At 38.9% G+C, this 27,795-nt stretch overlaps 1 protein-coding gene across 1 annotated transcript in view; it reads left to right on the top strand.

The window, feature by feature from the left end:
* il1rapl2 (interleukin 1 receptor accessory protein-like 2) overlaps nt 1-27,795 on the top strand; it is a 366,695-nt gene that overhangs the window by 276,270 nt on the left and 62,630 nt on the right. Inside the window, exon 6 of the mRNA XM_017713361.2 lies at nt 23,444-23,518. Within this exon, the coding sequence (XP_017568850.1) occupies nt 23,444-23,518 (75 nt within the window). The remainder of the gene's footprint in view (nt 1-23,443; nt 23,519-27,795) is intronic.

Raw genomic sequence — 27,795 nt, 5'->3', positions numbered from 1 at the left:
TCCTAATTTTTTTGATGTGAGAGGTTGATATAGTACAAAATTAAAAGTTCAAGAGTGTATGATTCGCTCCACAATCTATACAACTATACATTCTCAGAAAAAGGTATAGAACTGTCACTGGGGTGGCACCCATCTTGTCACTGGGGTGATACCCTATACCGGTAAGTCTTAAGTGCCTTTAATTAGGAATGTAATGGTACCTTATTGCGTGTGTGTGTGTGTTGTGTGTCCACAACCCTAAGCTGGCCGCTTTTCAGTGGCTGAAGCTGGCTAGACTTTTCAGTCTTTTCCTTGAGCTTTTGAGCTTTTCAGTCAGTCAGTCAGTCAGTCAGTCAGTCAGTCAGTCAGGCAGTCTCTCTCTCTCTCGCTCCCTCCTCTGTGCTCTGTTTACACGCGCTCACGCTGATGGCCAGATGACAATCAGCTGGCTCTCATTAATTGCCGCCTCCCCATTACCACCCCCAGCTGGCAACTCGGCCACTTGGGACTTGCCTCTAGTGGTCGGCACCAGCGTCATCCTCCTCCTCCCGTCATCACTCCCGTGACTCGCGTCTGTCGGGGAACCTTGGGCTTTGTGCTCCGCCCCCTCCACACTCGCGGCTCTCTCCCCGGCGTCCTCGCTGAGGTGCGTCGCCGCTGAGTGTTCAGGCCCCGCCTTTCTGCCGGCTCTCTCAGCCTTCATCATCGGGGCCTGGGGGGCGGGAGCATGTCACAGTACCCTTGTCACAGGAAAAACTTATTTAAGGCTCACAATTTGACCACTTTGATTGTTTCTACGTTAACAAGTGAAAAATGTGCCTGCACAGTATCTGCACAGTTGCGCCTTTAAAACCACATCTCTTGGAGTGGGATTACCATGTGTTACCACTTCATGCATTATAAATAATTAGACCCAGACACTGAAATTACTTTCTCTAATAAGAATCAATATTTTGAAGCCTTGGTCTAAAATGGCACACAGAATATGTACACTGCTCAAAAAAATAAAGGGAACACTTAAACAACACAATATAATTCCAAGTAAATCAAATTTCACATGCTGTTGTGCAAATGGAATAGACAACAGATGGAAATTATTGGCAATTAGCAAGACACACTCAATAAAGGAGTGGTTCAGCAGGTGGGGACCACAGACCACTTTTCAGTACCTTTGTGCTTTCTGGCTGATGTTTTGGTCACTTTTGAATGTTGGTGGTGCTTTCACACTCCTGGTAGCATGAAATGGACTATGATGGGGGTTGTGCTCACAGCCCAACACCGTGCAGGATGCTTGGCATTTGCCAGAGAAGACCAGGATTATCAAATTCGCCACTGGCGCCCTGTGCTCTTCACAGATGAAAGCAGGTTCACACTGAGCACATGTGACAGACGTGACAGAGTCTGGAGACGCCATGAAGAGCCATCTGCTGCCTGCAACATCCTTCAGCATGACCGGTTTGGCAGTGGGTCAGTAATGGTGTGGGGTGGCATTTCTTTGGAGGGCCCCACAGCCCTCCATGTGCTCACCAGAGGTAGCCTGACTGCCATTAGGTACCAAGATGAGATCCTCAGACCCCTTGTGAGACCATATGCTGGTGTAGTTGGCCCTGGGTTCCTCCTAATGCAGGACAATGCTAGACCTCATGTGGCTGGAGTGTGTCAGCAGTTCTTGCAAGATGAAGGCATTGATGCTATGGACTGGCCCACCCGTTCCCCAGTCCTGAATCCGATTGAGCACATCTGGGACATCATGTCTCGCTCCATTCACCAACACCACATTGCACCACAGACTGTCCAGGAGTTGGCGGATGCTTTAGTCCAGGTCTGGGAGGAGATCCCTCAGGAGACCATCCGCCATCTCATCAGGAGCATGCCCAGGCGTTGTAGGGAGGTCATACAGGCAGGGAGGGAGCCTCATTTTAACTTGTTTTAAGGACATTACATCAAAGTTGGATCAGCCTGTAGTGTGTTTTTCCACTTTAATTTTGTGTGTGACTCCAAATCCAGGCCTCCATTGGTTAATAAATTTGATTTCCATTGATGATTTTTGTGTGATTTTGTTGTCAGCAAATACAACTTTGTACAGAACAAAGTATTCAATGAGAATATTTCATTCATTCAGATCTAGGATGTGTTATTTGAGTGTTCCCTTTATATTTTTGAGCAGTGTACTTTCAATGTGATCACACCTTTTTTTTTTTGAATGCTTCAGTGGATTCAGCCTGGGTGCTTGGTTCCACTAAAGGCCCTTTGGGCCAATAGTCTCCAAAGCATTGCTTTCCCAATGGACTGTTAGAATGGTGTGTAAGCTATGTGAGAGAAAAGGCTGTCAGTGTGAGTGACAAGCTGAAACTCTCCAGGGCTCCACACCAATCTGTCCCAAATCTGTGTCAGCCTCAAGGGCTGTATCACACATGCTACAAAGGACTAAGTTAGCTAGCCAAGAAGGGTTAATTCTCTTGGCAGATTTCAAGTCTCTACGTGCCCATTTGTTATGCTTTGTCATAGGGCAGAAAAGTCAATTGTTTATTATTAATAGTATGCTATTAAAAGATTAATAGATTATTAGATCCCATATATTACTATAAATGTAATAAGATCTTCATTTAATAATTAGGTTTTAATCTCACTCAAAGGATTTTTATTTACTTTATTTTTAAGTTCAGTAGAAATATTTTTTAAGCTACAGTGCTGTGCAAAAGCCAAAAATCAGATTTTATTTCATCTCCAGTGAAAAATGCATATAAGTTCTTTCAGGTCACTTTTTCAGTATCAGGAAAAACTCCAAAAACATAGATTTAACAGAAAATTACTAAAAAGCCTCATCAGTTAAATATAATTTTTTTTAATATTTAATGTGACATCCTTTGCCATCATTACAGATTTCTTGATTTTTAGTAAACTTGCTTTCAGCTTTTCAAAGAAATCTGCATGACCTTTTGTTCACACTTTCAAAACTCAGTCTTAGAAGTTGGTTGCCATTTATTTATTTTTTTTTATTTTTTATTTTTTTTTCTTCAGATGAACCAAATATTCCCAAACACATTCAGTGATGTTGAGGTCTGGCCTTTGGACTGGCCAGTCCATTGCTCTGAGAACACGAGCAGCTTCTTTTCTTTTCTTCTGTTTACATTTCTTTTTCTCAATAACTGCTTCTTCATAACATTGAGTTGTCTTCTCACAGTGAGGTAATGTACAGAAACTGCTGGTACTGGAGCTTAGTTTTCTCCTCTGTCTCAAATATGAAAGGTTTAAGTGCTGTTTATCTGATTGTGACAGTTTTGGTGGTCTATCAGGACTTGCAAAGTTGGTAGGAGTCCCATTTTCTCTATTCCCATTTTAAACATTTGGTCTCCATCTTCTGTCCACCCCACATCTTCATTACCATCACCATTTCCATCTCCATCTTCATCTCATCCCTCCAAAACCCAGTATCATATATTTAAAACAACACTGAATGTATATATCACTATAAACTAAAGAAAAAGAAGGTAGAACAGCTGATCTCAAGATTTCCATGAAAATAAATAATAGGAATGCTTTCATCCATAGTATCTAGAGTAAACCCATTTAAGATTTTAGTGCATGCGTAGTGTGGGGTTGATCTGATACATTTGAGTTTTTTGGCCTATCTTTTTTATTGGCCATATTATAGTGTATTAATTGCAATTTAGTTAACAGATCTGAAAATTCTTGCTACCATACTTAAAAATGCTGCAGGAAATTCACTTAAATTTTATATGCACTTAGCCATAGATGCTCTGAAAGGATATCTGACAACTTATATAGAATACCAATTTAATGGTAGTGTGAATATGCTACAGTTGTTCTAACATATGCACAGCAGCCTTCTTTCTGTCAATAGCTGGACATCAGTTTCATTGTTTGTTTTTTTTTCTATATATAAAATCAGAGCGGCACAGCTGGTAAAGCAGGAGGTTTTTGCAATGTTTCTGTTTTTTTCACCAGTTGTGAGAAAAAAAACTTTCAGTAGTTTATTTTGTATGTACGTCTAGTGGAATGTTGCTTGTTGCAAGCCCTGAAAAACAAACCCAAAGCCAAATAGCAATGCAGCTGGTAGTAAAAGGTGGCTAGTTTATCCACAGTTAAAACTGTTGACTTCAAAATAGTTCCACACTGCAGATGTACATAAGTAAGTAACAGCTTATAGACAACATCAATTGATGTCATTATTTTGAAAACCAAAGAATTGGAATGGGATGGAATTTTATATAGCAAATATATATTCAAATTTGCCAGGATCAACTCCAAGCCCTTTATCAAATTGTATTGGGATATGAACAGGCAGTTTTTGTATAGACCAAGGATAACAGTATGTCAAGGCAACATACTAGCATCTTGCTTATGGTACTGGTTTATGTACATAGCCCAGAGCTTCCCTTTTATATCAGTCATGTCAACATGTGTTAGAAGCTGATTCAGTGGGAGCACTGCACATTGTATTACACTGTCAGCTCTTTGCTGCCAGCATAATGCTGAAAAGACCCTCATAGCAGGCTCTGTAACAGTAAAACAGCTGACCAGTTTTACACATGGGTTGTGCATGCCCCACAAGCGTGAAGAACCCTCACAGGACATTGTTTACATAACAGCTTATCCTCATCCAAATTGAACGAAGGAAGAGAGAGTGTTACCAATGACACCACCTGGCTCTCTGACGAAGCATAAGAAACCTCAGGCAAGTACTCCAATCTTGGCCCGAGCATCACTGTAGTGAAGCCTGAGGCAACCCCCAAATGAACCTGGCTAACAAACAGAGCATGTAAGTGACCAATACACTTAGCGAAGGCTAAAAGGAGCAGCAATATTGCACTCAAGACAATGTTTTTAAATTCACTGAGTAAGGCTTCCAACTCTTCAGATACATCCCTTGATGGAATAAAAAACAAGAATATTTTTAGATTTTTTCTTTGTTTAAATCAGCCCTTGGTATCTGTTAAGATTATGTGTTTTTATTTATTTATTTGTTTGTTTGTTTGTTTGTTTATGGTAAAAATGTTTTATGTATCTCTGAACATGCATTTTTTTAGGATATTTCTGCCCTTTTGAAATGCATGTGCTGTTTTAGGTGACATTGTACATAAAGTTATACATATCAATGAGAGATTTCTCTGATTGGCTAGTTAAGCTTAAGGCTGAGGTAAAGCCACTTTATTTTACAATATAGTAAGTAACTAGAATTTAATAGGTGAACTGTAGAACGTATTGCTAATTTTCTGGAACATATTTTGCCTGTACATAGTAATTTACATAAATAAACTACTTTGTACTTACAGTGGCACTTAATTCAAATTTTAAAATATGAGAAATGTACAAGTAATTTTCTGATTAAAACTTTGTATATACTGTAAGAATAAGCACAAGTGACAGAGAAATGCATAGTATGCTAGAGTAAGTACATTTTTATTCCATATTACTTGGTTTGTTTACTGGTAAATCCTCTGCAATATTGTGGAAACAGAAGTGCAAAATCATTACTTTGTACATAGTAATTACACAGTAACTAACTCTTCATTTATTGTTGTCATATGCAGAAAGTTCTCTCCTATATGATGGAAACTGGCCTGTAAAATAAAGTGTAAAGTTGCACATAGTACTTACACAATAACTATTTGTCTTATTTAGGACATAGCCATGTAAAGGTATGGATCTGATCTAGGTTAAAGCAAAAAAATAATAGGTGATGTCTATGTTGTAGTATGAAATGTGTATGAAAGCAAAAACAACACACAGAATCAAGGCAAAAATGGAAATGTACTAAAGCCGTGAACTGCACTTCTAACTGAATTTCAGAATTCCCAAAGCCAAAATAAATAAAAAATCTAATTTCCAAATGCAAACCATTGGCATCATAATGCAAAACATTTGATTACAAGATTTAAACTCTAATGCAGTACTTTACTTAATTACATTAAAAAGTAATTGTTACTGTAATGCATTGCTTTGCCCTGGTTTATAATGTTTCATGACTCAGGGTCACACAGAACAAAGAAAAATAATTCTGATCCTTTAAGCCTTGGTATAGCCGCTGAAATTATTGGCAAGCAGATATTAAGCACAAAGGAGATGAACCTCAATCCTATGAGAAATCAACTTATGATAATTATACCTCTTAGTAAGCACACTGTACTTCATCTCATCTTCTCATGACTTTCTATCAAACAGGCCATAGACCACAATCTGAAGACCACAGTTAACTGGGCTATTAAGGTGCAGCAGCATTGTGTTCTCCTCCTAAACATTTCTCAACAGCATGTGGAGCAGATAAACAGGCAAAATGTGGAAATACTGAGTACCATCCCTTCCCTTCTTGTGGTATGGTAGCTTGTCAAACAAGGAGGCTTGCGTGCAGAGAAGCAGAAAACTATGCTGCCTGGGATTTACATAGCTGACATGTCTATGCAGAGGTGCCAGACTACTACCACCTATATTGGGCAGCAGCAAAGAACGTTGTCATCGGTGGATGATCACAGAGGTAACAGCAAATTAATTCAACTGCATGGAAGAAGGCAATGGTAAACTCCTCCTGTACTTCAAGCTTGGGCCAGAAGTTGGCACTCAGCTTGTTATTTACAAAGACCTGAGGATTCCTCAGAGTACAGTTTTTGTGAATGACATGGCTAGATCAAAGCCTTCAGGAGGTCTAGTTGCTGGAGCTGACCAGTGGGAAAAGAGATTTCAAAGCTGCAGAAACAAAATCACAGTTGTAACCTGGAATGTACAAAGTAAAAACCATGGTAAACTGGAAGCAGTGAAGATGGAAATGGATCATCCACACATCAGTATTGTAGGGATCAGTGAGCGAAAATGGAATAAACTAGGACTCTTGCAATCAGGGGTACACACCAGCTACTACTCGGGTCATAAACAACAAAGAAGAAACAGAGTGGCTCTCATTGTCAATAAGGAAGTCAACAAGACTGTTATTGGAAACAGTGCTGTGAATGATTGACTGAAGTCAATCCAGTAAACTCTTCAACATTACAGTGATCCAGGCTTATGTTCCAATGCAAGTGATAAAGAAACTAAAAGGTTTTATGATCAAACCCAGGCTGAAATTGACAATACTTGCAAACAATTCTTCAATATGAAGAAAATAAAGGTTGTGATGACAGGAAAGGCTGCTAACATTACTATTGGTGGAGAAGATGTGGAAACGGTGGACAGATTTTTCCTAGTTGGATCAATTATTAACAACAAAGGATCCAGCACTCAAGAAATATGACACAGATTGGCACTCAGCAGAACAAGGATGAAGGAGCTTGAAAAGATCTTCAAATGCTGGTGATTAGAAACTGGAATGCTGAGTTCGGAAACAAGAAGGAGGGAAATACAATTGGACAACATAGCCTTGGATAGATATGAAAAATATGAAGCAAGAGGGCGGCTTATACTAATACTAATACATTTTTCAAGCAATCATAACAATGTTTGTACATCTGGACATCACCAGATGGAGTTTGCCAAAACCAAATAGACTATGCACCAGGAGATGAAAGAGCTCCATTTTAAATACAAAGACATGGCCTGAACAGACTACACACTACTAATATGCAATCACCAAGCAAAGTTGAGGAAAAAAATGAAACCATCAGAACATGACCAGGAGAACATACTAACTGTCTTCAAAGAAAACATCAGAGATCAATTCCAAATGCTGGACATAATTGAGAAAGAACCAGAGGAGCTATGGATAGAACTCAAATAGGTAATCAAAGCAAAAAATAGGAAAGAATGAAAAGGAGTAAGAAATCAAAGTGGATATAGTCTTCTCAATAAAGAGAAGATAAGACAAATTTCAAGAAGTGCAAAATCTTTTAAGAGAACGAAACCATAAGTACCAGAGAGCTACCAGGAAAGACAAGGATCAATACTAAAAAAAGCATCTGCAAAGTTATTGAAAAGGGGAACAAACATGGAAAAACTAAATGATGGTTCTTCAGAAGATATGGATAAATTTCAGGCTTGAATCAGTACTCTAAGAGATGTCAATGAACAAATCATAACAGATTAAATAAAAATAAAAAAAAAGATGGAAGAGATACACAGAAGACCTCTACAAAAAGATGCCAGTTGCCACTTTAACCCCTTTAGTGCTAGAAGATGAAGTCAGACAGGTCAAAAACAAAAGCTACATGAGTCAACAATACTGCAATGGAAATAAGAGTGTGAAGAATATTCAGTCAAAGCACAGACCAAATTATGCCAATCTGTAAAACACTTTACAGGAGGTCAATTTATTTTCCAATAAAGGAGACAAGAAAAAGTATGCAAACCATCAGGCTGCATACTAGTACCAAAGCTGTTCAATCTGCATGCAGGAAATATAATGAGAGAAGAAAGACTGGAGGAAGATTATCAAGGATTCAGATTTGATGAAAGAAATATCAGTAAGTTTTGATATGTTACAAAACTCACAGTGGAAAATCTGGAAGACCTGAAGGGCCTTATAAGGAAGGTTAAAGGACACAGTTTTAAAAAATGGGACTTCAGTTCAATATGAAGAAGACTAAGGTTATGGCAACAGTGCCTGCTTTGTGCCTGCTTTGATCAGTTGTTTACAATGGAGGATTCAGCACTCAAGAAATATGACAAAGACTGGCACTCGGCAGAACAAGGATAAAACATCTTGAAAAGATAATTAAATGCAATGATTTGGCTCTACAAATAAAAATTTAAACAGTCCAGGGTATGGTCTTCTCTGAGGTTCTTAATGGACATGAAGGGTGAACAATAAACAAGTCAGATGGGAAAAATATAGATGGCTTTGAACTATAGATCTTTGATATTGACAAAGACTTTTGAGAGTACCTTGGACAGCAAAGAAAAAAATGGATCCTCAACTAAATCAAGGCACACCTCTCACTCAGACCAGATAACAAATCTTGTTTTGGACATATTCTGAGAAGAACCAATTTGTTATAAAAGACCATCATGCTTGAAAGAGTTCAATGCATAAGAGGAAGAGGACAGCAAGCAAAAAGATGGGTAAAAACAATCAAGAGAAAATCATGAGGAAGTCATTCATAAATTTAAAGACCCAAATAGTAGACAGGATAGTCTTGAGAAACACTATCTATATTGTCATCAGGAGTCAGAAATGACTTGACTTGACCCTCCCTTCATGCTGAAATGAGCCTATCCCAGGCTGGAGCCTATCCCAGCAGTCATTGGGCGGAAGGCAGGATACACCATGGACAGGTCGCCAGTCCATCGCAGGGCCCTTATCAACATTATAAATAATAAAAATTAAAGCTAAATGTCTAGACTAATTTACAGGAAAATAAGGATAACAATAAAATAAAATAAAATAAGATAAGAGTTGCATAGAAATCTGTATTGCACTTAGGAACATAACAAGAAAACCCTAACCCTAACATTCATGTAAAGTGGAAAGGTTGAGAAATAAGACAATACGTTGCCAATGCTCACATGTGTAGGTTTTTTTCTTGACCCCAACTCTTCAAATAACAGATTTTTTTACAACCCCATTTTCAATGAAGTTGGAATGTTGTATAGAATGTAAAAACATAATGCGATGATATGCAAATCATGTAATCATATTTTTAAAGGAAAAGACTGCAAAGACAACATATCAAATGTTGAAAATGAGAAATTTTATTTATATATATATATATATATATATATATATATATATATATATATATACCCAGTTTCCAAAAAGAATTTCACTTTTCAATTTTCTACTTTCCCTCAGTCAATTTTAAATGAGCTTGGGCCCAGAGAAAGTGGCAGTATTTCTGGATCCTGTTTATATATGGTTTCTTCTTTTTGTTTTAGAGATTTAACTTGCATTCATGACTGCAGCGATGAACTGTGTTCAGAGACTGATTAATTGTGTTCAGTTGTTTTCAGAAGTGGTTCTGAGCCCATGCAGTGTTTTCCACTACAGAATCATGTCTGTTTTTAATGCAGTGCTGCCTGAGGACCTGAAGATTACGGCCAGCTGATACTGGTTTTTGGTCCCTTACATACAGAAATTTGTCCAGATTCTCTAAATCTTTTAATGTTATTATGTACCAGAGAGGATGAAAGCCAAAAGTTATTTGCTGTTTCATGTTGAGAAATGTTATTCTTGAATTGTTGCATTATTTGATCGTCTTTACCAGAGTGGTGAACCCTTCCCCATCTTTACTTCTGAAAGACAGCCTCTCTGGGATGCTTTTTTAAACCCATATTATGTTACTGACCTATTACGTGTTAACCACCAAGTATATTTTTAGCATTACACAACTTTTACAGGACTTTTTTGGAATGTGTTGTTGGCATCAAAGTCTAAACGGGCATATAAAATAAAATAAAAATTCTCAGTTTCAGCATTGGATATGCTGTGTTTATACTATTTTCAATTAAATGTAGGGTTTAAATGATTTGCACCTCGTTGTATTTTGTTTTTATTTATATTTTGCACAGCATCTCAACTTTTTTTGGAACTGGGGTTGCAATTATCAAGGATCTACAAAAAAGGATATAGCATTACACCATTCCCTACAGTCAAGACCAACTGAAATATCCATCCATCCATTTTCTAAGCCGCTTCTCCCTCAGGGTCGCGGGGGGGTGCTGGAGCCTATCCCAGCAGTCTTCGGGCGAAAAGCAGGATACACCCTGGACAGGTCACCAGTCCATCGCAGGGCAGACAGACAGACACAGACAATCACTCATACACTCACACCTAGGGGCAATTTAGCATGTCCAATTGGCCTGACTGCATGTCTTTGGACTGTGGGAGGAAACCAGAGAACCCGGAGGAAACCCACACAGACACGGGGAGAACAAGCAAGCTCCACACAGAGAGGAACCCGGTCACCCGGCAGGGGAAACGAACCTAGGCCCTCCTTGCTGTGAGGCGACAGCGCTACCCACCCTACCACACCACCGTGCCGCCCTCTAGTGAAATATATATTCACATATAGGAGATGCTGTAGCACCATTTAACATAGCTCATACAGTCTGCACCAAACCATTAGTAGACACATTATTAAATGTTGCTACAACACCTCCTACTGAAATATATATTCACATATAGGAGATGTTGTAGCACCATTTAATAATGTGTCTACTAATGGTTTGGTGCAGGCTGTATGAGCTATGTTCGATTTATTCAAGATCAGACTGAGCATTTTGAAATTATGGCATTATGAAGTCATATTTTTAGTCTGTTCTTGAATGAAATGCTCTATGCTTCTTTTTTGTTGTTCTCTCAAACACATATTGACAGTGGCATTTTTCTAGGCAGCTTACAACATGTTCCTTTTTGGCTGATAAGTTAAAGTTACATGAATGGCTACAACCAATGTGAATTTTCATGAGGGGAAAAATCTGAATTTAAAGAGTTTAATTGTGAATAATTTAACAGCAGAATGAATTCAGAGCCTGATGATTCCTGCATAGATGTAGTTTACTCTGGATTAGAACTGTACTGATTCATTCTTAACCTGTGTGTGATGTGAATGAGTTGGTGATTGGATGTCCCTCCAAAAGTAAAGAGGGTTTGTGTGTTAGGGAGGGGGAAGTGTAGGAAGAGGGGGTACAGCGAGGGGACACTGGTATGTGCTGTGTGTGAGACATATCTCACATGCCTTGTCTTTTCCATGTAGAGGATCTTCTTTATCTTTTGAACCCTACACCGGCAGAATATAATTGTTATATAAGAGCCATACATATGTATGGCACATATATTGTATATGCCATACACTGTTCTGAAGTCTTCATATACAGCTGTGGTAAGGGTGCACAATTTACTATATTACAGTGTGGCTATAGTGCTGCTTTTTTACTGTAGAGTGAGAATGTCAGCAGTGTAGAATGTTTGCAGATGTATACCCTAAAGACATTGAGCTAACATTAGCAACTAGTATACTTTAGTGTTTTAACCTGTATTATACTCACTGCAGTGTTTTATGAGTTACAATTGCTAGTTTATTTTAAGATGCAAGAAAGTAAAATTATTGGTTACAGTGCAGTAGCCACTCTCTTTTAAATGATTCAGTACCATTTCATTTTTCACACCCATAAAATATACAAATTGACACAAAGAAGTTATTATTTTTATTATGATTTTTAGGTGTAATTCTGAGGTATGTCACCCCAACCAAAACATGGCAAATCAGACAGTATTTGTGTACAAGCTATAGCTACATCAAAATGCTTGTACTGCATTTGAATTACTTTAATTGCAATGAATAGTTGCCAGTTTCCTTTTAAAATAAAATAGAAAAAATGTACCTTTTCATTTTATCTGGCACTCACAATCTTTCAGGGCTTTGTTCATGCAAATTGTAACTGAGAGGCTATGACCAAAGACCTTGCCTCTTCATAAATCATCATGAAAATACTGATGTGCAGCACTTAAAGGAAAATGAGCTTGTCAAATTCATGTCTCACTCCCTATGTGTTTAAGCTCCTAAAATGAGCCAGTTGCATGCTCAAGGGTCCCTGTTAGAACTATTTTGTCACCATTTTTTTCCTAACCAATTTAGCTCTTCAACTGTGAACCTGCCCAGAGGCAAACAGGATGATAGTCTTAATAAGGCCTAGATTCAGTCACACAAATGGCACTCCAACTCATCCCAAAGGTATTTAATGGTGCTCCATCACTCCCGAGAACACAATTCCACTGTTCCACAACCCAGTGCTAGGGAGCTTTATATCCCCTGGTTGACACCACTGGGTATCATTTATTATTGGTTCCATTCTATTTGCAATGCTTTTCTAAGGAGATTACCAAGCTTTGTGTTTGCACATACCATCAGGAAAGTCTGCACACCTGTGTCAGCAATAGATGCAGTTAAAATTTGCTGCATTCACTTGTTAGAACAGGTTCTCCATTACTGAGAAGAAAACATTATACATTGTAATGTTTTTTGGGTTGTCAGAGTTCTATATATGGCAACTACCTTTACTAAAGAAGCCTTGAAAGACCCCTCTTGTTTTAAGGGTGTAGTCATAGTAGTTGAATGTCATGTCAGTTAAGTCCTTCAAGATTTATGACCCATGAATTGTTTAAGTCTTATAAGATCAGTTTTGCTCTGCACTTGACTCTTGTATCACTGGCATAGTAATTTGCTTGCTTATGAAAACAATGATGTGAGATAGGATAATTTGCAGAATAAATGTCACCACTAAGTGAAAAATATGAGCTCAGTCATCAGGAACAATCACTACATAACTCATTAAATGCAATGATAACTTAGAGCCATATGTTTGGGATAACATTAATTTGAGGCATACATGAAAGCACATAAGCATCTGCTCTTCTTTTGAACTGGAGTATGGGCTCTATGAATTAATTATAAAACAAATGTTATAGAAAAAGATGTGATGAATGTGCCTAGAAAAAACAGTGAAGCACAATTTGCTATTAAATATTAGAACACGTAAATAAAAACTGAAAAAAAAAGATTTGCTAGCTTATTGCCAACACATCACTTTCCCTAAAACTGACACCAAACATAAAATAAATTATAGGTAGATTTAATAGTATAAGATATTATTAAATACTATTTATGAGCAAAGTTTGTGTGCTCTGTTGGAAGTGACAAGAGTGCTCTCCAAACATAAACATTCTTGAAATGAATCTGCTCTTTGCCTCATTTGGGGTGCCTATTTCCAGCAACTTTATCCTGATTATGGCCAAGGGAAAGTGTTTCAAAAAGAGATTTCATAATTATCTGCTGCTGTCACCTCAGGCCTTCTCCATTTTTTACCAGCTACTTGATGAGGAGATTTATTTCAATGATAACCTATCATGGTTCATAAAGACATGCCTGAAGCGAGTGAAACCAGAGCCTTTTAAAGTATGCCGCAACATTATTTTACTAGCTCACTGTAGAGCAATCAATCCCTTCAATATTAACAAGTTATATAAATAAATAAATAAATAAGTAAGTAAATAAATAAATAAATAAATAAATAAACCTAACGCTTGTTACAGTCAAGGCTTTGTGCGAGACAATCTGGATCAAAATGTATGTATGGCCAAAAGTAGGTGGACCATCATACCTATATGAAATGGCCTATGTGAGTTGAACATTCCATTCCAAAACAGTGGGCATTAAGGGATTGCCCCCACTCCCCCTTGTGACTATAACAGCTCCCACATAGAAGTGTGCCTTAGGAATTTGTGGTTATTCAGTGAAAAAAAGCATTTGTGAGGTCAAGTGTGCTCACTTCCCCCTACTGTGTGTTTATTCACTAGTGTGTATGCGGTGTTTCACTTCATGGATGGGTTAAATGTAGAGGTGGAATTTCCCCATTTGTGGGATTAAAAAAGTATCACTTAACTTTATCCCTCCAGCAGGTCCTAGGACGACCCTGGGGTAGGCCGCGCTTGGTACACCCCCACCGGGAGGCGTCCAGGGTGCATCCGAATCAGATGCTCGAACCGCCTCAGCTGGCTCCTCTCAATGCAGAGGAGTAGTGGCTCTACTCCAAGCTTCTTCCAGATGGTCGAGCTCCTCACCCCATCGAATAGAGTGTAGCCTTCCACCCCGCAAAAAAAGTTAATTTCCAATTTCCTTATTCGCAATCTCATTATTTTGGTCATTACCCACAGCTCATGACCATAGGTGAGGGTTGGGATGTAGATCGACCGGTAAACAGAGAGCTTTGCCTTATGGCTCAGCTCCCTCTTCACAACTACAGTCCAGTACAGTGACCGCATTACCGCCTGTCCCAGCCTGCAGCTGATCTCACGATACCTCTTCCCACCACTCGTGAACAAGACCCCGAGATGCTTAAACCCCTCCACCTGTGACAAGTCCTTTCCCCTTACCTGGAGTGGGCATGCCATCCTTTTCCGGTCTAAGACCATGGACTCAGATTTGGAGGTGCTGATCCACATACCAACCACTTCACACTCAGCTGCAAACTGCTCTAGTGAGCTCTGGAGGCATCCATGTGATTCAGCCAAAAGAACAACATCATCTGCAAATAGCATAGATGCCACCCTCCGGCCTCCACACATAATGCCCTCCTGTCCTCGGCTACGCCTTGACATCCATGATTATCATGAACAGGAGTGCACAGGGCACAACCCTGCCAGAGCCCAACGCTAACACTGAAAGGGTCCAACTTAATGCTGAGTATACAAACACATCTCTCACTCTGGGAGTACAGAGATCGAATGGTCCGGAGTAGTACCCCATACTCCCGGAGGACCTCCCACAAGATATCTCAGGGAACACGGTCGTAAACCTTCTCCAAATTCACAAAACACATGTAGACTGGGTTGACAAACTCCCATGCCCCCTCAGCAATCCGTGAGATGGTGAAAAGCTGGTCCATTGTCCCTAAAGGCCTCTTTCTTCAGCTTGACTGCCTCCCTCACCACTGGTGTACACCAGGGGGTTCTTGGGTTACCGCCCCGACAGGCACCCACATGCTTTTGGCCACAGCTATGGAGGTTTTAAACAGGATCCATTCAGACTCCATGTCCCCTACCTCCCCCGGGACATGAGAAAAGCTCTCCCAGAGGTGGGAGATTCTGAACAGGGACCTCCAACAGTCCAACTTCCCAGCACATCCTCACTATTCGCTTGGGCCTACCGGGTCTGACCATCAGTCTTCCTTGCCATCTGATCCAACTCACCACTAAATTGTGATCAGTTGACAGCTCAGCGCCTCTCTTTACCCGAGTGTCCAGAACATATGGTCCCAAGTCAGATGAAATGACAACAAGGTTGATCATTGACCTCTGACTCAAGGAGCTCTGGTACCATGTACACTTATGAACATCCTTGTGTTCGAACTTGCTGTTTGTTATCCATGCCTGGCACAGAAGTCCAATAATAATTCACCATTCGGGTTTAGATCGGACAGGCCGTTCTTCTCAATCTCGCCTCTCCAGGTCTCCCAGTCTTTGCCAACATGAGCATTGAAGTCCCCCAGAAAGACTATGGAGTATGTAGGCGGGACCCTTTCCAGAACCCCGCCCACTCGCTCCAAGAAAGCCGAATAGTCTGACCTGTTGTTTGGTGCATAAGCACACACAACAGTCAGAGTTTTCCTCTCTGTAATTTTAATTTGCATTGAGGCGGCCCTCTCGTCCACTGGGACAAACTCCAACTGCACGGCCGCCAGCTGGGGACTCGTGAGTATCCCCACTCTGGCCCGCGCCTCTCACCCTGCGCAACCCCTGAGTAGGAGAGGGACCTACCCCTATCCAGGAGTTTGAGTGAGCCCAACTATATCTAGTTGGTACCTCTCAAGCTCCAGCTCCTTCCCCCCAGTGAGGTTACATTCCACGTGCCTAGAGCCAGTTTCTGCGTGCCAAGGGCCCCCCTGCAATCTCCCACTGCCTGTGCAGCACTGCACCACTCCCCCATGCTGGACCTTGTGGGTGGTGGGCTCACATGGTCTTCCCACGTTGCCTCTTCAGTCTGAGCCTGGCCGGGTTACGTGGGCTGCCTGGCCACCAGTCGCTCGCTGGGGGACACTACCCCCAGGCCTGGCTCCAGGGGTAGGTCCTGGTGACCCTCTCCCGGGCAGGGTACACGATTTTCTATGCCCATTTTTCATGGTGGGTTTTTGGATCGCATAAGTCTGGGTCTTCACTCCAGACCTTTTCGCAGTGGGCGACCCTACCAGAAGCATATTGCTCCCAACGATTTAGCTCTGAAGATCCCTAGACCACACAAGCCCTTCTGCCACAAGGCCCTGATCCAGGCGATTGACTATTGTGACAAAAACAAATCTAAAATCAACATGGATGCTGTGGTTATCACGCATAAATGTGTCTGATTTTGTTGCTCAGTTCAGGCAGCCTTCAAAAGAGCTTAACAATGAAACAGTTTTTCAACATGCTTTGATAAGTTTTCTACCAAGTGAGCGTGTTTGGAAAACCCAAGTGTAAGAGTTTTGTAACAAGATGTTTGTAACTCATGTGGTAATCTTGCAATTTACTGCTGAGCTGCATCTTTTTTAATACATACATTTTTATGCATTCTCTGACCTTATCCCCTTCCTCCACTGACCCAGCAGATCCATCAATACTCAGTTTCACTCAAAATAGGATTCAGAGTTTGAATGTTAGTGGTGGGAAGAGCAGAGGTTTGCAGAAATTACTTTGCAAACCATGGTGTCATTTTTTGGAGATATATGGCTCACAGTGTCCCTTTCCTTCAGTGTTTATTCTGTGAGGAAATTGGATCAAAAGGGCCATCTTGCTGCCCCTTGCATTTCTTTGGCTGTAAAATTGAAGTTTTGCAGATTGTGCATCCTGACAAAGAGAGGAACAGTGTGTTTCAAAAGATTCATCCTGCTATTACTGTTACCAGAAAAGAATGCAGCAGTGTGGAATCTATTTCAGGTTTTGTTTTGTAAGGATGGACATTCCACATTTCTTACATGGCCTTTGTCAGGTTATTCATACTTGTTGGCCTGTATTTCTACAAAACTCTAAATAAAGCTAGATAAAAATTTTAATTGAAAATATTATTGTTTAAGTGTGCTTAATCACAGATTTAATTACTTGTCATTAAAAGCACAAAAGCATTTCATTAAAAGCACAGAAACAAGGTCTTACTACTGTTTAACTCTAGCAAAGTGAATATTCACTAGCTAGAACAATATATTTTTTCAATCTAGTCAACAATGCTCATTGATAATCAATGTTGTTATAATGGTATAATGGTATACATATATATCACGGTCCAGGGTCATAGAGTCAATACGGATAGGACGGGATGCAGACATAACAGACAAACCAGAATACAACAGAACAAAACAAACCACAGCATACATCAAACAACACAGAGATTCAAATAAAGACCGGCCAACACAAGGGGCAAACACAGGGCTTAAATACACAGGGAAAATGAGGGACAGGTGCAAACAATCAGGGGCGGAGTTACAAAACCAAAACAAATGCACATGGACAGGACTGGGAGGGGCCAATCATGACATATAACATATTGTGCATAGCACAAATAGACGTATGTTATATAGTGTAACTGTAAAGTAGATGTAAGTCATAAAGTGGCCATTAAATACATGCACAAAGTAGATGCTTTTTTTTTGTTTTATTGGATTGTTTTTTTGTCTGCTTTCGCCCGAAGCAGAGCTTAATTAAGCACATTTTATAACTAAAGTGGTGCATTGCACTACTGACACTGCCAAAGCTCTCCCATATTGTCAGTGTGGCTCTTAACTGACCGTGCACAGCATGCATAGTCATGCATGTTTGAACTAGTATTGTTGTCAAGACCACTAGAGCTAAGTCCAAGTCAAGACCGATACCAGGAGAGCCTAAAACATTGTTATTTATTTATTTATCTATTATATTTATTTATTATTTATCTATTATGCATATGCATAACTTTGCATTGTAACTGGAAGCAGTGGTATTTGACAAATATTTTGATTGTTAGCAAAAGTAATACATTATGTTGAGCTTATTGATTAATTAATATTGATTATTATAGCTAAAATGTTAGCTATTTATGTTTATGTTCTCAGTGCAAGCACAGCCAAAACAAAAGAAATCCAGTGGTGAATACATAGCTTTGGGCTACCACTCTGTGCTGTTTGCTCAGGGGTAAATGCAGAGCTTATAAATCTGATTATAACATTTTGTGAATTTATTGCAAATATTTCAGGACAGTATCGCAATTCATGTAGGAATTGATTATTTTTCCCATCCCTAAAAAGTTAATCTAGATGATAAGGACTTGAGTGTTAGATAAAAAGTGACAGATGAAGTGATGTGTTTTGGTGTTTTGCTTTGGTTACAGCTACAGCAGCCATAGTTTTTTCTAGGTATGGGGGAGGCAGTAGAGTTAACACAAACATTACAAACATTACTGCTCTGGGCAAACCTTTTGCCTTAGGAGATTGAATGAAACTTTAACTGAGTCCATTTAAACTGCATGAAATCTCACCATCTAGCTGCAGCACACAGTGCATTAGGAAACAACCCAAAGCGGCACACAAATAAATATTGCAGCAGTGGCCTAGAGATCTATAAGGACAGTAGACTGTTTTTTGCATGTTATTTTGCTATTGCAGGTTAGAGAATAATATAAAATTGATTAATTAAATTGAGTCATGATTTTATAATGATGTATATTAGGTGAAGTATATGTTAGGTTTGGTGCATTAGTCAAGACAGAATTGCTGATACATGCATGTAGTCATCTGCACACAGTGTTATGTGTATGATTTATAAATGAAAAATGTGCTAGATTGGATTCATCTCTTTGCATATGATTTATTATATAGCTGGTATGGCTTTTGGTATTATTTGAAAAATGCAGTGGATCTCAGAGGTGTGTTTTTCTAATTTTGTCTAGCCTGCACATTTACCTCTTCAAAGCTCTTTCAGCCTTGTGTAAAACTCATATCGCGGTACACTATTAACATGTCACCATCCTACGTGTGCTTAATAATTAACTTGCATTGCTAGAGTACATGGAGGCAGCACGACACAACATGCTAAAGGAGATTGAGCTTCTAGACACAGGTGAAATGTGGGTAGGATCATGGATAGCTCAAGGTTTCGATAGTGGTGGTCTGGCGGACAAGGAATATTAAGTATAGGCATGAAACGTCTAGGCCCGCCGTTGACAAGAATGATAGCTTTCATTTGCATGCTAAAGCCATAGCTGTCCTCTCAAGATGGATGATAGGTCTTGGTTTCATCCCTCACTTCTGCTCCTACAATAGAGAGGCCAAATTAAGCAAGGCCAAAAAGATAAGCTTTTTCACAATACATGGAATTCCTGCAATCCCCTTGAACTGAAGGTTAGCATAAAGCTAGAAATCTTTTGGCCCTGAATATTACTTAGCGAACTAAGTTTGTGCTGTTTTTTTCTCTTAGAACTTGGTATTCAGTTTAGTATTTGGCCAAAACAAAGACAACAAAAAATGAATAAATAAATAAATGCAATTGTAATGCTATTTTATGCTAAACCCCATGAAATTATGTCACCATGAAGCTGATGGTGGTGCACATAAATATTTTTGTTAGTTCTACCATAAGCACAGATCTTGATGGATTGCAAAAGACATTACTTATGTTTTATTTAAAGGTTATATCAGACAGTAACATGTATTTATCCTTGCATTTTTATAGTGGCCCCTTCAGTAAAAAGCCCTGGCATAGAACAGGCCAATGCTATGATTCTGACAGCTGTCAGAAACATAATAGTTGCTCCAGTCTGCAGTCAGTAACATATGTAGGACTTCCAGAAGGCCTAAGTTAACCATTTTTTCTCAGACACTTGGTCAAGCTCATTGAAAATGAAAACATTATAGTTTTATTTCCTAAATATAGTAGAGATTAATTTAAAGCCTGAAAGCCTAACCAGAGAAGAGGTCACTTGGCTCAAGAGACTTAAGGAGCAAAAATCCTGAATACATGAATCCTTTTCGTGTTAAAAGATTGTATGCCTTTTATTTCCACCCAAAACATTGCAGGGAAATAAGTACATTACTACAATATCAAATCAAATCAAATCAAATTTATTTGTATAGTGCTTTTTACAACGGATGTTGTCACAAAGCAGCTTTACAGGATTTCAGAAAAGACAAAGTTTCCACAGGACTGAAAGAATGTACAGACTGTACAGAAACCCCCCAGTGGGCAAGCCAGGGGCAACAGTGGCAAGGAAAAACTCCCTCAGAACTGAGGAAGAAACCTTGGGAGGAACCAGGCTCACCAGGGGGGACCCATCCTCCTCTGGTCAAACTACCTACAAGTGATTATACTACTAATATTATCAGCAGTAATATTGATATTAGGAATATCTAGGAGTCTATGAGAACATCAGGGTAGGGTGGGCAGCTCATCCAAGGTGGTTGGTGGTAGCTGAGGCATGGGCAGCTGGTCTGAAGTGGGTAGCAGGGGGATCGGCAGTCAGTCGTCCTTCAGTGTCCAGCCGGACATGTGGGCGGTTGTATACTCGGAAAAAAAAGCAGGTACATGGGATTAGTTTTGTTCTATCCGTTTGTACATGAACAGGGAATGTAAACATTTACAGAGTGTGGCTAATGACCCCGGCAGATCTGACTATGACAGCTTAACTAAAAGGAGAGAACCGGAAGGACACACAGACAAGGCAGCACTCTGAAACATTTCGGCATCCCTCCACTCCACCGTCCACAAACTTGAGTGACCGCGTGCGAGCAGCGGGGCGACAGCACCAGCGTCTCAGTTTACTATAATTCCCTGTGTCCATGGACCCCTGGATCTGCTGCCTTTATCTAGGGGGGAACATTACCTACCAAAAGCTAAACTGAACAAGTGTGTTTTCAGCCTAGTCTTAAAGATTGAGACTGTGTCTGAGTCCCGAACAGTTTCTGGAAGATCATTCCAGAGTTTGGGGGCTTTATAAGAAAAAGCTCTTCCCCCAGATGAAACCTTCTGAATTCTAGGAACTATTAATAAGCCAGCACTCTGGGATCTGAGTGGTCGTGATGGCTCATAATGAGAAATAAGGTCTTGCAGGTATTCAGGGGCAAGACCATGTAGGGCTTTATAAGTCAGTGAAAGGATTTTATAATCAAGTGCATAGGTAGCCAATGAAGTGATGATAGCACTGGACTGATATGCTCAAATTTTCTAGTTTTAGTGAGGACCCTAGCTGCGGCGTTTTGGACTAGTTGGAGTTTGTTTAAATTCCTGCTCGTACATCCTGACAGTAGCGCATTACAGTAGTCTAGCCTAGAAGTAATAAAGGCATGTACTAGTGTTTCTGCATCACGCAGGGATAGGGCATTTCTGATCTTGGCAATGTTGAGAAGATGTAGAAAAGCTGTCCTAGTGATGCCGCCTATGTGTTGATCGAATGATAAATCTGAATCTATTATAACGCCGAGATTTTTTGCTGCTAGTCCAGGTGCAGCTGGAAAGTCGGCGAGATTTAAGATTAAATCTGGTGATTTACTTCTTGCTAATTTTGGACCCAGAAGGAGAACCTCTGTTTTGTTACTGTTTAATAGGAGGAAGTTGCGTAACATCCAGCCTTTCACATCTTTTACACAGTCCTCCATTTTCTTTAACCTGTGTTGGTCATCAGGCTTGGCTGATATGTACAGTTGAGTATCGTCTGCATAACAATGAAAGTTTACGCCATGATTACTTATAACTGTGCCTAACGGTAACATGTATAGTGTAAATAGTAATGGTCCTAATATAGACCCCTGCGGAATTCCAAATCTCACTTTTGAATAAGTGGAAGATAAATTGTTTACCCTAACGAACTGATAACGTTCTGATAGGTAAGATCTGAACCATGATAGGGCCGTCCCTGTGACTCCAACCATGTTTTCTAACCTTTCTAGGAGAATATTGTGGTCTATTGTATCAAAAGCCGCGTTCTTGTGTAGATATGAACTAAGTTGTTGGGCCACAGCTTTTTCTAAGATCTTAGATATAAACGGTAAGTTAGAAACAGGCCTGTAATTGGACAAAACGGTGACATCAAGATTTGGTTTCTTGATCAGAGGTTTGATAACAGCAAGTTTAAAAGCTTTGGGTACATGGCCCAGACTAAGGGATGAGTTTACAATAGTTGAGATAGGGTTTATAATAACTGGCAGTACTTCTTTGAGTAATTTTGATGGAATTGCATCGAGTGTGCAGGTTGTGCAATTTGCAGAGGAGATAATCTTCTCTAGCTCCAGCTGTTGGAGGGGGTAAAAGGTTTCCAGACTCTTTTCTACAGCTGTGTTTTGTTCTATATCAGCCAAGTCAGATGGCAGCAAAGCTGGATTTGAATTTGATACTGTGGGTTGAATTTGTTGTCTAATATTATCAATTTTATTATTAAAGAAGTCCATAAAAACTTCACTGGTGATACTTGCATAGGTAAAATTACAAGATGTATGATGATTCTTTGAAATAAAAAAAAGAACTAATATGAAAAGCTATGTATATTTTAGTTCCCAAAAATCATTAGGCCTCCTCTAAAAGCCTCAAAGTCCCTGAAGGATGCCAAGACTTCAGTGGAGCTTGAGTCAAATTGTATAGTAAAAATTAAAATTAAATTTTTTTCATACAAGCATTGGTAACTTTTATTATGAAGTGTAATGTCATGATTTTAACTCTGCTGATATCACCAAAAAGCATGCAAACATGATAGCAAAAGAATATTCTAATATGACATTTATTTAATTATTAGACTCAAACAATATGTAATGTAAATCTAACTCAGTGTAATTCCTTACATAAGCATCTAATCATGTAATTGTGTCATTACATTTAAATAGTATGGCACAACAGTAGCAAGCATTCTCAGCTTCTGAGGGTTAATAGTCTAAATCTGAATTGGCTAGTTTATGTCTTGTATATATTGCAGTACATTGTTGGAGGTCCACTATAATTCATATTCTCTGTGGTTATGCACAAAGCAAAGGTGTTTGTAATTGATAGTCTTGTTACTTTGAAGCTTATATACACTTGTTTTTTGCTTTTTTTCAGCTTTGATCACAGCCAGACCACCAAAAGTTCTATTCCCCACAGAGGGACAGACCAGTATTATAGATGTCCAACTGGGTAAGTATTCCTTTTGGGGAAGAAAAGAGAAAGAAAAGACTATATACAGACTGTAACACACAAACATGCACACACACACACACACACACACACACATCAAGACAAAGACAAATGGGATTATTGTTGGCTACATGTGAAGATACCACACTGCTGTCTCAGCTAGTGCTCCTTAGAATAATGTAGTGTGTAATATGCCATTGTCTGCTGATTTAAAGGTTTGGTAGAGCTTCTGGTCTAATTATCTGTGGCATGGTCATTTTATGTCAATTTTCTCTAGTTTTGGATTGGATTGGATGTTGGCTCATTTAACATTCACAACTTCATTATTGTTCAGATTTGGAGAAACCTTCATGAAACCTGAAAACTCTGAATTCTACTGTTTTGGTGAATTGCTCTTTATATTTTTCCAGTGTTATAAGATACCATGAACATTAGCCCGAATTACTGTAAAATGTCCCAACAAGGTTCACAGGGTTTTGTGATGTGGAATGGATGGCTGTGTGTGTAATCCTTTTTTTTGTTAAGGTGGCGTTTTGTATGTACTAGCTGTATTTTAAGTTCAGCTAAACAATGGTGTTTAGGTGTTTTAATGTCCATGTTTGCTGTTCAGATGAGCCTTCCCCATGTCTTGTTGGCATCTTCATTGTGTTTTAAGATCCTCCAACAAGATCTAGCAAACATTTTTTTTAAGTATTAATGTTACAAAAGTTATCACTTCTTGTTAACAGATAAGTAAAAAGACAATTTTAAGACAAAATTGCAATTTGCTCACATAAATAACTCATTGAATTCCAAGAGCATTAGAAATTGTTAACAAAGAAAAATATTGGTTTTGATTTTTGTTTTCTGTCAATACTTGATTTGACCACCCTATCCAGGAACTTTCTGTTCTCCAGTTTATTGTATAAGGTCATGCCTAATAAAGAGGCTGAAGAACATTATCTTTATTCCACATTGTCCAAATATGAGATATATTTGAAACATTGCTCCATGCAAAATGTGTCTTGATGCAGCCTCATTGTCTTTACAGTGTAGCTGAAATTAATGTACAGTGCTGTAGCTAACAACATAAACAGCACATAGGACCATCCACTAAGCATTCTAGGCCCATGAGGCCCAGTGTTTAAAAGAAACAGTGAAATAGCAGAGAGTTCAGGGATGGAGATATATTAGTGTTAATAAATGACATCCTATCACACCAAAAAACAGTGGGAAAAACTGACAGAACATGGAATGTCAGTGCCAAAGCCGCTAAGTGAACTCTAGACTCTCTTGACACTATTGATAATTTACGTCTGGTTTTAGGTGAACATCCCTAAAAGTGCATGTCAAAATTAATGGAGCAGCATATGTTATCAGCTGCTCTTTTAATATCTATACTCATTTTTGTGTGATCCTCCTTCAAATAAATATGTATGAGAAACAGACACACAATTTGTGTGTGTCAGTGCAAATGGGGCATGGTGGTTTCGTACATAAACATGCTTGCTTTTTCAAGCTCAATGTGCTTGAGTACATCTGGCTCTCAGTATTCTCAAGGCCCGAAAACCTATATAGAGTTATATGATTGTTGGCATATATATATATACACTTGACACTGGCTGCTCAGTGTCATGTAAATATTTAAATGAGGGCATGGAAGAAGTAGAATAACTTAGCAAAAAGTCAGTTCTTTAATAGGCTGTTATGCTCAAAATCATAGACACAGAATGTTTATAATATTGGATCAGTCAGTCTGTGTGCATTCCTTGTTATTTCATCTGTATTTACTCAAATTTTACTCAACAGATGTATGCATGGCAATATCAAGAGTGTTATGGGCCACTTTTACCAGCCTAATTAGGTTCAAGCTTAGACAAAAAGGATTTTCAATAGTGACCCAGCATTGACATTGCAATTTAGGCTAGGACTAGGTTTCATCCATTTTCAGAAACTGGCTTTATAAGCATAAAAAACCTTTGGAAACCTAAAGGGCATCATCACACGCACAGACACACACACACACACACACACACACACACACACATACACACACACACCTTTCTCAGTTTGCTCCTTCAAACCAAAAATATCTTTCTCCTCTTTCCTAATCCCTCTTCTTTTCGATAAAAGCATACAAGCCTTTCAGGATGCAAACACTCTTTAAATCTTATTCCTTACTCAGAGCAGTTGACAATAACAAAACAGCTCAGAGAAATGCATATTTAAGCTGTCGGGCTGTGGTAAATTATAGGCCATTATTCCACATGCATCAACACAGAGACTAGGCCGAGACAGCTGAGGAGATGGAGGTTCGGGGCCCCTGCAGAGTGCAAAAGATGTCTACTCCCTCTCTGTGCATTATTTAAATAAATCACTCCATCTAATAGCTGCCTCTGAAATGAGTCTTTGAGGACTAGAGGTCTAGCGCTTCTCTGCATCAATTGTTTTCATAAGTGTTGTACCATTATGGCATCAGCCAGATGCATCATGTTTCTTTATTGACAAGTGAGGTCATTTTTGTGATTGCTAGTGTATAGTGATATTTTCAGAAAATAGACTTTGCTTGCAATAGTGTAGTGTAGTGAGCTGCAATGCTTTACATTGGAATTATTGGTAATATGATTACTATATTACAACAAAAAAAGGTTTATGTATATGCATATAAGTTTGTTCATATATATATACATACATATATATATATATATATATATATATATATATATATATATATATATATATATATATATATATATATAAAACTGACATGGTGGTGGGTGTGTGTGCTCCTCAGAATGGACACAGTGTTGCTGGAGTTTTTAAACAACTCAGGGTCACTGCTGGGCTCAGAGTAGTCCACCAACCATAATCAAAATCAGCCAACAACTTCCTGTGGCCAGAAACTGACCACCAAAAGACTACAGCAACCAATGAGCATTGTCTTAAAATTTATATTTACAAGGTAGAACTAGATGAACCAACAAGATAGGTGTATCTAAAAAAGTGGATAGTAAGTGTGCAAAGTGTTTAAAAATTCCAGTGACACTGCTTTCTGTTTCTGATCCCCTCATACCAATGCAACATGCACTTACATGCCACCACCTAAATAATACCTACTCCACCTGTGGTGGTGCTTTAGTGGTCCTGACCACTGATGAATAAGTTAAAGAAAGACTCAACAGATCATGCACAGAAACAGACAGACTACAATTTATAATAAAAGTTAATCTATATGGTTTATAAGTAGTTTATATGGTCTATAAGTAGCCCTCATAAAATATGATAGCATAGATCCTCATAAGATAAGCATAGATGCAAGGTAGGCATTCCTAATGATGGCCCGTGAGTGTAGATATACAATGGAATTCCATGTTGAAATTTGTTGAAAAAAGGGAAACTGGATTTGACTTTTAAAGAAGAACAGACTTTGATTTTTTTTTTATTTATAATGATGATTTGTTCACTGATGCTACACCAGTATAAATAATATCAATAGTAATGTCTTTATTCATATATTATAGAGCACTTTGAGAATGCTTTAAAGTAATAGACATCATCATATGAAGTGAAAAAGAAATACTAGAGAGATATAGAAGTTATGCTAAGTTAAAGAGATACGTTTTCAAATGTTTCTTAAATGTGTGAACTGAGCTTGACTGTCTAATAAAAAGTGGAATTGAGTTCCCTAGTGTAGAAGTATAATAGCGAAGAGAAGCCTCTTCACGTTTTCTGTATTTAACGAAAGGTATTTGCAAAATGCCAGTATCCGCAGATCTAAGCTCACGTGTTGGAATATAGACAGACATTTTGAGATATAAGCAGGTGCTAAGTCATTTTGAGCCTTAAAAACTAGGAGCAGAGTCTGAAAAAAAATCTATTGTGACAAGCTTGACATTGTAACAATAGAAGAACCCTTTTTGATAGATAGATAGATAGATAGATAGATAGATAGATAGATAGATAGATAGATAGATAGATAGATAGATAGATAGATAGATAGATAGATAGATAGATAGATAGATACTTTATTGATCCCGAAAGGAAATTTAGGGATGTTATATAGAATCCTTTTCAAAAATTTCAAGAACCATCTACAGAGTATTCTCCATCAGCCTTACAAAACATTTCACAATGCACAGAACCTTTTAACTATTCAGTGGAACTTTGAGTGCTCATAGTTCTACATAGAACCATTTTCTTTACTGAAGAACCCTAAAAGTGCGGTCCTCACTGTTTTGCAAATGCTTCTTTAATGGTAAGTGGCAATCAAACAACCACAGTTAAATTAAAGTTCATGC

The sequence above is a fragment of the Pygocentrus nattereri genome, chromosome 8 (genome assembly GCF_015220715.1).
Source record: "Pygocentrus nattereri isolate fPygNat1 chromosome 8, fPygNat1.pri, whole genome shotgun sequence".
NCBI lineage: Eukaryota > Metazoa > Chordata > Actinopteri > Characiformes > Serrasalmidae > Pygocentrus > Pygocentrus nattereri.
This window is presented reverse-complemented; position numbering and strand designations above follow the sequence as displayed.